The 15,350-nt window shown below is 42.6% G+C and overlaps 1 protein-coding gene across 2 annotated transcripts in view; it reads left to right on the top strand.

Moving 5' to 3' along the window:
• Positions 1–623: 623 nt before the first annotated feature.
• The window catches only part of LOC311131314 (ras-related C3 botulinum toxin substrate 3-like), a gene marked incomplete at both ends in the record, with an annotated part of 34,825 nt that continues 20,098 nt past the window's right edge, over positions 624–15,350 (top strand). For both annotated transcript variants that reach the window (XM_084164216.1, XM_084164217.1), the window contains 2 exons: positions 624–658; positions 11,871–11,942. In XM_084164216.1, the coding sequence (XP_084020342.1) occupies positions 624–658; positions 11,871–11,942 (107 nt within the window). The remainder of the gene's footprint in view (positions 659–11,870; positions 11,943–15,350) is intronic.

Genomic DNA, 15,350 nt, shown 5'->3' with positions numbered 1-15,350 from the left:
CAGTAGAATCAGATTTTAAAAAACAGGTCAAAATACACCTTATGGAACGAGGACTGTGAAGAGACACACACAAGGCTATAGACACATGCATACGCACACATTATGATATTGTTGTATGGTGGTATTAAACATTTTGTATTGTAGATAGGTAGTGGTGTAATAATGTCATAAGATGTACTGTTTTATATTTTGTTTTATATGTAATGTAAGTGCTTTAATATGTTTGGACCCCAGGAAGAGTAGCTGCTGCCTTGGCAGGAACTAATGGGGATCCCTAATAAATACAAATACAAATAACCTCCACTACACCACTGGCCCTTTGTGTTTTACAAAACGTGCATTCTCCTACGTGAGTGCGCTGGTATCAATAAAAAAAAAACACTGGGAAAAGACGAACTCCTCAAACAAGAGAAAGGGACCAATAGACATCTGATGCTCACTGGCCCTTTAAGGACGCTCGGTCTTTTCCGTTGTTTTCAGGCGTCACTCGTCATCGACCTCTTTCACTGCGGCTCGAAAGCAGAGCGGACTGGCCCGCTTCTCATCCAAATCACTGCTAGCGCTCATTGTGAAATATAACAACCACTTCTGTCGGCTTTGTGAAACCGCCTGGACCTTTGCAAATGCAAGCAATTAAATGCGTGGTGGTCGGCGACGGGTAAGAATCTCATTGATAAACGTAGAGATAATTTCCTCATCCTGTGTGTGTGTGTGTGTATGTGTGTGTGTGTGTGTGTGTGTGTGTGTGTGTGTGTGTGTGTGTGTGTGTGTGTGTGTGTGTGTGTGTGTGTGACCAGCGATGCGGTCATGGATGGGAGATGCAGTGTGTATGAAAAGAGGCTGGGGCGCTCCGTTATTTTGGAGGTCTTCATTCTAAGCACTCGCTTGCTAATTAAATTCCGTTCATTTGTGAAATGATTGTAATATCATGCGGGACGTCGGGATGTGTAAAATGTGGAGTTCTGTATTTTCACGCAGAGAAAACGCCCAGGCTGTAGCGATGCTATGTGAAACATACGCGCCTTGTAGGCCATCGGAATCAGGCTTAATCAGTGCCGATGCGGACTAAGGAATCTCTAGGTGTCTTATAATCATCTCAATTTACAGCCCTTTCTTCCCATGTTTTATATCTATTCAGTTATTCCGTTTTTATTTTCCTTCATGCATGATCCATCATTTACTACCATGTAATCTACAGTATTTGGGTGTTGGTATGAAAAAGGCGAGATGGTACAGCAGGTCTATGTAGTTAGAGCAGGTCTGTGTAGGACAGCAGGTCTATGTAGTTACAGCAGGTCTATGTAGTTACAGCAGGTTATGTAGTTACAGCAGGTCTATGTAGTTACTGCATGTCTATGTAGTTACTGCAGGTCTATGTAGTTACAGCAGGTCTATGTAGTTACAGCAGGTCTATGTAGTTAATACAGGAAGCATTGATCATGACTGAGTTTGTTCTTAACTCCCCTAAGCCTAGGCTAAATGTTGATATCTACAATGCCTTACTAATGCCAAATCCCATTTGGAGGATTTCTGTAGTAGGATCAGCCTACCTACCTACCTACCTACCTACCTACTTACCTACCTACCTACCTACCTACCTACCTACCTACCTACCTACCTACCTACCTACCTACCTACCTACCTACCTACCTACCTACCTACCAGCCTACCTACACACCTACCAGCCTACCTACCTACCTACCTACCTACCTACCTACCTACCTACCTACCTACCTACCTACCTACCTACCTACCTACCTACCTACCTACCTACCTACCTACCTACCTACCTACCTACCTACCAGTCTACCTATCAGGCTACCTACCTACCAGCCCACCTACCTACCAGCCTACCTACTAGTCTACCTACCTACCAGCCTACCGACCAGTCTACCTACCAGTCTACCTACCTACCTACCTATCTACCAGCCTACCTACCAGTCTACCTACCTACCAGTCTACCTACCAGTCTACCTACCTACCTACCTACCTACCTACCTACCTACCTACCTACCTACCTACCTACCAGTCTACCTACCTACCTACCTACCTACCTACCTACCTACCTACCTACCTACCTACCTACCTACCTACCTACCTACCTACCTACCTACCTACCTACCTACCTACCTACCTACCTACATACCTACCTTTCTGATGAATAAGGGTCATTAATCAATTAATGACATCATGCATTAGCATAATGTATTAATATTTCATTTGTTAATCTGTCACTCCCAGAGCAACCAAAAATATACTTTTAGTGGCCTGCTCTAAAAAAAACTAGTTTTCACTACCCCTCCGTCCTTCTCCCCTCTTTCCCAGTTCCCTCATACGCCTTACCCCCAACCCAGCAAAGCAAACTCAACAACCCTAAATCTGTCTTGTAGTAGCACTTACACTGTCAGTGTATCACTACTGCTCCCTCCATCCATCCATTCATCCATTCATCCATCCATACACACACACACACAGACACACACACACACACTTATTCTTACGCACACCATTCACCTCCTACCCTGCAATGCCACCATCAATCTGTTCATATCATTCTGACATACTGGATACACAGACTCATAGACACATACACAGACTGCTGTCACCAACATTTCCTGTGTTGTCTTTGTGGATAACACGGATGGGGTAGCGGGTAGTATGTCCCACAGGCAAAGTGAATATGGGCCAGTGTCTGTGTGATACTTAAACTGAGAAAAAGACAGCACTACATACACACACACACACTGAGTATCAGCCTACCTACCTACCTACCTACCTACCTACCTACCTACCTACCTACCTACCTACCTACCTACCTACCTACCTACCTACCTACCTACCTATCAACCTACCTACCTACCTACCTACCTACCTACCTACCTACCTACCTACCTACCTACCTACCTACCTACCTACCTACCTACCTACCTACCTACCTACCTACCTACCTACCTACCTACCTACCTGCCTACCAGTCTACCTATCAGGCTACCTACCTACCAGCCCACCTACCTACCAGCCTACCTACTAGTCTACCTACCTACCAGCCTACCGACCAGCCTATAAACCTACCTACCTACCTACCTACCTACCTACCTACCTACCTACCTACCTACCTACCTACCTACCTACCTACCTACCTACCAGCCTACCTACCTTCCTACCTACCTACCTACCTACCTACCTACCTACCTACCTACCTACCTACCTACCTACCTACCTACCTACCTACCTACCTACATACCTACCAGCCTACCTACCTACCTACCTACCTACCTACCTACCTACCTACCTACCTACCTACCTACCTACCTACCTACCTACCTACCTACCTACCTACCTACCTACCTACCTACCTACCTACCTACCTACCTACCTACCAGCCTATAAACCTACCTACCTACCTACCTACCTACCAGCCTATAAACCTACCTACCTACCTACCTACCTACCTACCTACCTACCTACCTACCTACCTACCTACCTACCTACCTACCTACCTACCTACCTACATACATACCTACCTACCTACCTACCTACCAGTCTACCTATCAGGCTACCTACCTACCAGCCCACCTACCTACCAGCCTACCTACTAGTCTACCTACCTACCAGCCTACCGACCAGTCTACCTACCTACCTACCTACCAGCCTACCTACCAGTCTACCTACCTACCAGTCTACCTACCTACCTACCTACCTACCTACCTACCTACCTACCTACCTACCTACCTACCTACCTACATACCTACCTTTCTGAAGAATAAGGGTCATTAATCAATTAATGACATCATGCATTAGCATAATGTATTAATATTTCATCTGTTAATCTGTCACTCCCAGAGCAACCAAGAATATACTTTTAGTGGCCTGCTCTAAAAAAAACTTGTTTTCACTACCCCTCCGTCCTTCTCCCCTCTTTCCCAGTTCCCTCATACGCCTTACCCCCAACCCAGCAAAGCAAACTCAACGACCCTAAATCTGTCTTGTAGTAGCACTTACACTGTCAGTGTCTCACTACTGCTCCCTCCATCCATCCATTCATCCATTCATCCATCCATACACACACACACACAGACACACACACACACACACTTATTCTTACGCACACCATTCACCTCCTACCCTGCAATGCCACCATCAATCTGTTCATATCATTCTGACATACTGGATACACAGACTCATAGACACACACACAGACTGCTGTCACCAACATTTCCTGTGTTGTTTTTGTGGATAACACGGATGGGGTAGCGGGTAGTATGTCCCACAGGCAAAGTGAATATGGGCCAGTGTCTGTGTGATACTTAAACTGAGAAAAAGACAACACTACATACACACACACTGAGTATCAGCCTACCTACCTACCTACCTACCTACCTACCTACCTACCTACCTGCCTACCAGCCTACCTACCTACCTACCTACCTACCTACCTACCTACCTACCTACCTACCTACCTACCTACCTACCTACCTACCTACCTACCTACCTACCTACCTACCTACCTACCTACCTACCTACCTTCCTACCTACCTGCCTACCTACCTGCCTACCTACCTACCTACCTACCTACCTACCTACCTACCTACCTACCTACCTACCTACCTACCTACCTACCTACCTACCTACCTACCTACCTACCTACCTACCTACCAGCCTATAAACCTACCTACCTACCTACCTACCTACATACATACATACATACATACATACATACCTACCTACCTACCTACCTACCTACCTACCTACCTACCAGTCTACCTATCAGGCTACCTACCTACCAGCCCAACTACCTACCAGCCTACCTACTAGTCTACCTACCTACCAGCCTACCGACCAGTCTACCTACCTACCTACCTACCAGCCTACCTACCAGTCTACCTACCTACCAGTCTACCTACCTACCTACCTACCTACCTACCTACCTACCTACCTACCTACCTACCTACCTACCTACCTACCTACCTACCTACCTACCTACCTACCTACCTACCTTTCTGAAGAATAAGGGTCATTAATCAATTAATGACATCATGCATTAGCATAATGTATTAATATTTCATCTGTTAATCTGTCACTCCCAGAGCAACCAAGAATATACTTTTAGTGGCCTGCTCTAAAAAAAACTTGTTTTCACTACCCCTCCGTCCTTCTCCCCTCTTTCCCAGTTCCCTCATACGCCTTACCCCCAACCCAGCAAAGCAAACTCAACGACCCTAAATCTGTCTTGTAGTAGCACTTACACTGTCAGTGTCTCACTACTGCTCCCTCCATCCATCCATTCATCCATTCATCCATCCATACACACACACACACAGACACACACACACACACTTATTCTTACGCACACCATTCACCTCCTACCCTGCAATGCCACCATCAATCTGTTCATATCATTCTGACATACTGGATACACAGACTCATAGACACACACACAGACTGCTGTCACCAACCTTTCCTGTGTTGTTTTTGTGGATAACACGGATGGGGTAGCGGGTAGTATGTCCCACAGGCAAAGTGAATATGGGCCAGTTTCTGTGTGATACTTAAACTGAGAAAAAGACAACACTACATACACACACACTGAGTATCAGCCTACCTACCTACCTACCTACCTACCTACCTACCTACCTACCTACCTACCTACCTACCTACCTACCTACCTACCTACCTACCTACCTACCTACCTGCCTACCAGCCTACCTACCTACCTACCAGCCTACCTACCTACCTACCTACCTACCTACCTACCTACCTACCTACCTACCTACCTACCTACCTACCTGCCTACCTACCTGCCTACCTGCCTACCTACCTACCTACCTACCTACCTACCTACCTACCTACCTACCTACCTACCTACCTACCTACCTACCTACCTACCTACCTACCTACCTACCTACCAGCCTACCTACCTACCTACCTACCTACATACCTACCTACCTACCTACCTACCTACCTACCTACCTACCTACCTACCTACCTACCTACCTACCTACCTACCTACCTACCTACCTACCTACCTACCTACCTACCAGCCTATAAACCTACCTACCTACCTACCTACCTACCTACCTACCTACCTACCTACCTACCTACCTACCTACCTACCTACCTACCTACCTACCTACCTACCTACCTACCTACCTACCTACCTACCTACCTACCTACCAGCCTATAAACCTACCTACCTACCTACCTACCTACCTACCTACCTACCTACCTACCTACCTACCTACCTACCTACCTACCTACCTACCTACCTACCTACCTACCTACCTACCTACCTACCTACCTACCTACCTACCTACCTACCTACCTACATACATACATACATACATACATACATACATACATACATACATACCTACCTACCTACCTACCTACCTACCTACCTACCAGTCTACCTATCAGGCTACCTACCTACCAGCCCACCTACCTACCAGCCTACCTACTAGTCTACCTACCTACCAGCCTACCGACCAGTCTACCTACCTACCTACCTACCAGCCTACCTACCAGTCTACCTACCTACCAGTCTACCTACCTACCTACCTACCTACCTACCTACCTACCTACCTACCTACCTACCTACCTACCTACCTACCTACCTACCTACCTACCTACCTACCTTTCTGAAGAATAAGGGTCATTAATCAATTAATGACATCATGCATTAGCATAATGTATTAATATTTCATCTGTTAATCTGTCACTCCCAGAGCAACCAAGAATATACTTTTAGTGGCCTGCTCTAAAAAAAACTTGTTTTCACTACCCCTCCGTCCTTCTCCCCTCTTTCCCAGTTCCCTCATACGCCTTACCCCCAACCCAGCAAAGCAAACTCAACGACCCTAAATCTGTCTTGTAGTAGCACTTACACTGTCAGTGTCTCACTACTGCTCCCTCCATCCATCCATTCATCCATTCATCCATCCATACACACACACACACAGACACACACACACACACTTATTCTTACGCACACCATTCACCTCCTACCCTGCAATGCCACCATCAATCTGTTCATATCATTCTGACATACTGGATACACAGACTCATAGACACACACACAGACTGCTGTCACCAACCTTTCCTGTGTTGTTTTTGTGGATAACACGGATGGGGTAGCGGGTAGTATGTCCCACAGGCAAAGTGAATATGGGCCAGTTTCTGTGTGATACTTAAACTGAGAAAAAGACAACACTACATACACACACACTGAGTATCAGCCTACCTACCTACCTACCTACCGAACCTACCTACCTACCTACCTACCTACCTACCTACCTACCTACCTACCTACCTACCTACCTACCTACCTACCTACATACCTACCTTTCTGAAGAATAAGGGTCATTAATCAATTAATGACATCATGCATTAGCATAATGTATTAATATTTCATCTGTTAATCTGTCACTCCCAGAGCAACCAAGAATATACTTTTAGTGGCCTGCTCTAAAAAAAACTTGTTTTCACTACCCCTCCGTCCTTCTCCCCTCTTTCCCAGTTCCCTCATACGCCTTACCCCCAACCCAGAAAAGCAAACTCAACGACCCTAAATCTGTCTTGTAGTAGCACTTACACTGTCAGTGTCTCACTACTGCTCCCTCCATCCATCCATTCATCCATTCATCCATCCATACACACACACACACAGACACACACACACACACACTTATTCTTACGCACACCATTCACCTCCTACCCTGCAATGCCACCATCAATCTGTTCATATCATTCTGACATACTGGATACACAGACTCATAGACACACACACAGACTGCTGTCACCAACCTTTCCTGTGTTGTTTTTGTGGATAACACGGATGGGGTAGCGGGTAGTATGTCCCACAGGCAAAGTGAATATGGGCCAGTTTCTGTGTGATACTTAAACTGAGAAAAAGACAACACTACATACACACACACTGAGTATCAGCCTACCTACCTACCTACCTACCGAACCTACCTACCTACCTACCTACCTACCTACCTACCTACCTACCTACCTACCTACCTACCTACCTACCTACCTACCTACCTACCTACCTACCTACATACCTACCTTTCTGAAGAATAAGGGTCATTAATCAATTAATGACATCATGCATTAGCATAATGTATTAATATTTCATCTGTTAATCTGTCACTCCCAGAGCAACCAAGAATATACTTTTAGTGGCCTGCTCTAAAAAAAACTTGTTTTCACTACCCCTCCGTCCTTCTCCCCTCTTTCCCAGTTCCCTCATACGCCTTACCCCCAACCCAGCAAAGCAAACTCAACGACCCTAAATCTGTCTTGTAGTAGCACTTACACTGTCAGTGTCTCACTACTGCTCCCTCCATCCATCCATTCATCCATTCATCCATCCATACACACACACACACAGACACACACACACACACACTTATTCTTACGCACACCATTCACCTCCTACCCTGCAATGCCACCATCAATCTGTTCATATCATTCTGACATACTGGATACACAGACTCATAGACACACACACAGACTGCTGTCACCAACCTTTCCTGTGTTGTTTTTGTGGATAACACGGATGGGGTAGCGGGTAGTATGTCCCACAGGCAAAGTGAATATGGGCCAGTTTCTGTGTGATACTTAAACTGAGAAAAAGACAACACTACATACACACACACTGAGTATCAGCCTACCTACCTACCTACCTACCGAACCTACCTACCTACCTACCTACCTACCTACCTACCTACCTACCTACCTACCTACCTACCTACCTACCTACCTACCTACCTACCTACCTACCTACCTACCTACCTACATACCTACCTTTCTGAAGAATAAGGGTCATTAATCAATTAATGACATCATGCATTAGCATAATGTATTAATATTTCATCTGTTAATCTGTCACTCCCAGAGCAACCAAGAATATACTTTTAGTGGCCTGCTCTAAAAAAAACTTGTTTTCACTACCCCTCCGTCCTTCTCCCCTCTTTCCCAGTTCCCTCATACGCCTTACCCCCAACCCAGCAAAGCAAACTCAACGACCCTAAATCTGTCTTGTAGTAGCACTTACACTGTCAGTGTCTCACTACTGCTCCCTCCATCCATCCATTCATCCATTCATCCATCCATACACACACACACACAGACACACACACTTATTCTTACGCACACCATTCACCTCCTACCCTGCAATGCCACCATCAATCTGTTCATATCATTCTGACATACTGGATACACAGACTCATAGACACACACACAGACTGCTGTCACCAAACTTTCCTGTGTTGTTTTTGTGGATAACACGGATGGGGTAGCGGGTAGTATGTCCCACAGGCAAAGTGAATATGGGCCAGTTTCTGTGTGATACTTAAACTGAGAAAAAGACAACACTACATACACACACACTGAGTATCAGCCTACCTACCTACCTACCTACCTACCTACCTACCTACCTACCTACCTACCTACCTACCTACCTACCTACCTACCTACCTACCTACCTACCTACCTACCTACCTACCTACCTACCTACCTACCTACCTACCTGCCTACCAGCCTACCTACCTACCTACCTACCTACCTACCTACCTACCTACCTACCTACCTACCAGCCTACCTACCTACCTACCTACCTACCAGCCTACCTACCTACCTACCTACCTGCCTGCCTACCTACCTGCCTACCTACCTACCTACCTACCTACCTACCTACCTACCTACCTACCTACCTACCTACCTACCTACCAGCCTACCTACCTACCTACCTACCTACCTACCTACCTACCTACCTACCTACCTACCTACCTACCTACCTACCTACCTACCTACCTACCTACCTACCTACCTACCTACCTACCTACCTACCTACCAGCCTATAAACCTACCTACCTACCTACCTACCTACCTACCTACCTACCTACCTACCTACCTACCTACCTACCTACCTACCTACCTACCTACCTACCTACCTACCTACCTACCTACCTACCTACCTACCTACCTACCAGCCTATAAACCTACCTACCTACCTACCTACCTACCTACCTACCTACCTACCTACCTACCTACATACCTACCTACCTACCTACCTACCTACCTACCTACCTACATACATACATACATACATACCTACCTACCTACCTACCAGTCTACCTATCAGGCTACCTACCAGTCTACCTATCAGGCTACCTACCTACCAGCCCACCTACCTACCAGCCTACCTACTAGTCTACCTACCTACCAGCCTACCGACCAGTCTACCTACCTACCTACCTACCAGCCTACCTACCAGTCTACCTACCTACCAGTCTACCTACCTACCTACCTACCTACCTACCTACCTACCTACCTACCTACCTACCTACCTACCTACCTACCTACCTACCTACCTTTCTGAAGAATAAGGGTCATTAATCAATTAATGACATCATGCATTAGCATAATGTATTAATATTTCATCTGTTAATCTGTCACTCCCAGAGCAACCAAGAATATACTTTTAGTGGCCTGCTCTAAAAAAAACTTGTTTTCACTACCCCTCCGTCCTTCTCCCCTCTTTCCCAGTTCCCTCATACGCCTTACCCCCAACCCAGCAAAGCAAACTCAACGACCCTAAATCTGTCTTGTAGTAGCACTTACACTGTCAGTGTCTCACTACTGCTCCCTCCATCCATCCATTCATCCATTCATCCATCCATACACACACACACAGACACACACACACACACTTATTCTTACGCACACCATTCACCTCCTACCCTGCAATGCCACCATCAATCTGTTCATATCATTCTGACATACTGGATACACAGACTCATAGACACACACACAGACTGCTGTCACCAACCTTTCCTGTGTTGTTTTTGTGGATAACACGGATGGGGTAGCGGGTAGTATGTCCCACAGGCAAAGTGAATATGGGCCAGTTTCTGTGTGATACTTAAACTGAGAAAAAGACAACACTACATACACACACACTGAGTATCAGCCTACCTACCTACCTACCTACCTACCTACCTACCTACCTACCTACCTACCTACCTACCTACCTACCTACCTACCTACCTACCTACCTGCCTACCAGCCTACCTACCTACCTACCTACCTACCTACCTACCTACATACCTACCTACCTACCAGCCTACCTACCTACCTACCTACCTACCTACCTACCTACCTACCTACCTACCTACCTACCTACCTACCTACCTACCTACCTGCCTACCTACCTACCTACCTACCTACCTACCTACCTACCTACCTACCTACCTACCTACCTACCTACCTACCTACATACCTACCAGCCTACCTACCTACCTACCTACCTACCTACCTACCTACCTACCTACCTACCTACCTACCTACCTACCTACCTACCTACCTACCTACCTACCTACCTACCTACCTACCTACCTACCTACCTACCAGCCTATAAACCTACCTACCTACCTACCTACCTACCTACCTACCTACCTACCTACCTACCTACCTACCTACCTACCTACCTACCTACCTACCTACCTACCTACCTACCTGCCTACCAGTCTACCTATCAGGCTATCTACCTACCAACCCACCTACCTACCAGCCTACCTACCTATCATCCTACCTACCTCAGCAGCTTTTTTAGTGTCTCATTATTAGATTTCTATAGCAGTGAGTAAGAAACAAGTCTCTCTCTCTCTCTCTCTCTCTCTCTCTCTCTCTCTCTCTCTCTCTCTCTCTCTCTCTCTCTCTCTCTCTCTCTCTCTCTCTCTCTCTCTCTCTCTCTCTCTCTCTCTCTCTCTCTCTCTCTCTCTCTCTCTCTCTCTCTCTCTCTCTCTCTCTCTCTCTCTCTCTCTCTCTCTCTCTCTCTCTCTCTCTCTCTCTCTCTCTCTCAGGGCTGTGGGTAAGACCTGTTTGCTGATCAGCTACACCACCAATGCCTTCCCCGGAGAGTACATACCCACTGTGTGAGTACACACACACACACACACACACACACACAATGCATGGATGCAGGTGAGTGAATGGGTGAGTCTGCTTGCCTCTATATAGTGTTTGTATTTTAGATTTATACTATACACAGAGCTGTATTTTAGGTTATACTATACACAGAGCTGTATTTTAGATTTATACTATACACGAGCTGTATTTTAGATTATACTATACACAGAGCTGTATTTTAGATTCATACTATACACAGAGCTGTATTTTAGATGTATACTATACACAGAGCTGTATTTTAGATTTATACTATACACCGAGCTGTATTTTAGATTATACTATACACAGAGCTGTATTTTAGATTTATACTATACACCGAGCTGTATTTTAGATTATACTATACACAGAGCTGTATTTTGGATTCATACTATACACAGAGCTGTATTTTAGATTTATACTATACACAGAGCTGTATTTTAGATTATACTATACACAGAGCTGTATTTTAGATTTATAATATACACAGAGCTGTATTTTAGATTCATACTATACACAGAGCTGTATTTTAGATGTATACTATACACAGAGCAGTATTTTAGATGTATACTTCACACAGAGCTGTATTTTAGATTATACTATACACAGAGCTGTATTTTAGATTTATACTATACACCGAGCTGTATTTTCGATTATACTATACACATAGCTGTATTTGAGATGTATACTACACACAGAGCTGTATTTTAGATGTATACTACACACAGAGCTGTATTTGAGATGTATACTATACACAGAGCTGTATTTTAGATTCATACTATACACAGAGCTGTATTTTAGATTCATACTATACACATAGCTGTATTTTAGATTTATACTATACACAGAGCTGTATTTTAGATTATACTATACACATAGCTGTATTTGAGATGTATACTACACACAGAGCTGTATTTGAGATGTATACTATACACAGAGCTGTATTTTAGATTATACTATACACAGAGCTGTATTTTAGATTTATAATATACACAGAGCTGTATTTTAGATTCATACTATACACAGAGCTGTATTTTAGATGTATACTATACACAGAGCAGTATTTTAGATGTATACTTCACACAGAGCTGTATTTTAGATTATACTATACACAGAGCTGTATTTTAGATTTATACTATACACCGAGCTGTATTTTCGATTATACTATACACATAGCTGTATTTGAGATGTATACTACACACAGAGCTGTATTTTAGATGTATACTACACACAGAGCTGTATTTGAGATGTATACTATACACAGAGCTGTATTTTAGATTCATACTATACACAGAGCTGTATTTTAGATTCATACTATACACAGAGCTGTATTTTAGATTTATACTATACACAGAGCTGTATTTTAGATTATACTATACACATAGCTGTATTTGAGATGTATACTACACACAGAGCTGTATTTGAGATGTATACTATACACAGAGCTGTATTTTAGATTATACTATACACAGAGCTGTATTTTAGATTATACTATACACAGAGCTGTATTTTAGATTATACTATACACAGAGCTGTATTTTAGATTATACTATACACAGAGCTGTATTTTATATTTATACTACACGCAGAGCTGTATCTGAGATTATACTATACACAGAGCTGTATTTTAGATTATACTATACACAGAGCTGTATTTTAGATTATATTATACACAGAGCTGTATTTTAGATTCGTACTATAAACAGAGCTTTATTTTATATTTATACTATACACAGAGCTGTATTTTAGATTATACTATACACAGAGCTGTATTTTAGATTCATATTATACACAGAGCTGTATTTTATATTTATACTATACACAGAGCTGTATTTTAATTATACTATACACAGAGCTGTATTTTAGATGTATACTATACTCAGAGCTGTATTTTAGATTAATACTATACACAGAGCTGTATTTTAGATTATACTATACACAGAGCTGTATGTTAGATTTATACTATACACAGAGCTGTATTTTAGATGTATATTATACACAGAGCAGTATTTTAGATGTATACTTCACACAGAGCTGTATTTTAGATTATACTATACACAGAGCTGTATTTTAGATTTATACTATATACCGAGCTGTATTTTCGATTATACTATACACATAGCTGTATTTGAGATGTATACTACACACAGAGCTGTATTTTAGATGTATACTACACACAGAGCTGTATTTGAGATGTATACTATACACAGAGCTGTAATTTAGATTCATACTATACACAGAGCTGTATTTTAGATTCATACTATACACAGAGCTGTATTTTAGATTTATACTATACACAGAGCTGTATTTTAGATTATACTATACACATAGCTGTATTTGAGATGTATACTACACACAGAGCTGTATTTGAGATGTATACTATACACAGAGCTGTATTTTAGATTATACTATACACAGAGCTGTATTTTAGATTATACTATACACAGAGCTGTATTTTAGATTATACTATACACAGAGCTGTATTTTAGATTATACTATACACAGAGCTGTATTTTATATTTATACTACACGCAGAGCTGTATCTGAGATTATACTATACACAGAGCTGTATTTTAGATTATACTATACACAGAGCTTTATTTTATATTATATTATACACAGAGCTGTATTTTAGATTCGTACTATAAACAGAGCTTTATTTTATATTTATACTATACACAAAGCTGTATTTTAGATTATACTATACACAGAGCTGTATTTTAGATTCATATTATACACAGAGCTGTATTTTATATTTATACTATACACAGAGCTGTATTTTAATTATACTATACACAGAGCTGTATTTTAGATGTATACTATACTCAGAGCTGTATTTTAGATTCATACTATACACAGAGCTGTATTTTAGATTATACTATACACAGAGCTGTATGTTAGATTTATACTATACACAGAGCTGTATTTTAGATGTATACTATACACAGAGCTGTATTTTAGATGTATACTATACACAGAGCTGTATTTTAGATTATACTATACACAGAGCTGTGTTTTAGATTTATACTACACACAGAGCTGTATTTGAGATGTATACTATAGACAGAGCTGTATTTTATATTATACTATACACAGAGCTGTATTTTAGATTATACTATACAAAGAGCTGTGTTTTAGATATATACTACACACAGAGCTGTATTTGAGATGTATACTATACACAGAGCTATATTTTAGATTATACTATACACAGAGCTCTATTTTAGATTATACTATACACAGAGCTGTATTTTAGATTATACTATACACAGAGCTGTATTTGTGATTGTACTATACACAGAGCTGTATTTTAGATTATACTATACACAGAGCTGTATTTTAGATTCATACTATACACAGAGCTGTATTTTAGATTCATACTATACACAGAGCTGTAT

This window comes from Coregonus lavaretus (assembly GCF_964263955.1).
Source record: "Coregonus lavaretus genome assembly, chromosome: 1".
Taxonomy (NCBI): domain Eukaryota; kingdom Metazoa; phylum Chordata; class Actinopteri; order Salmoniformes; family Salmonidae; genus Coregonus; species Coregonus lavaretus.
Note: the sequence above shows the minus strand (reverse complement) of the source record. Positions and strands in the feature narration are given on the sequence as shown.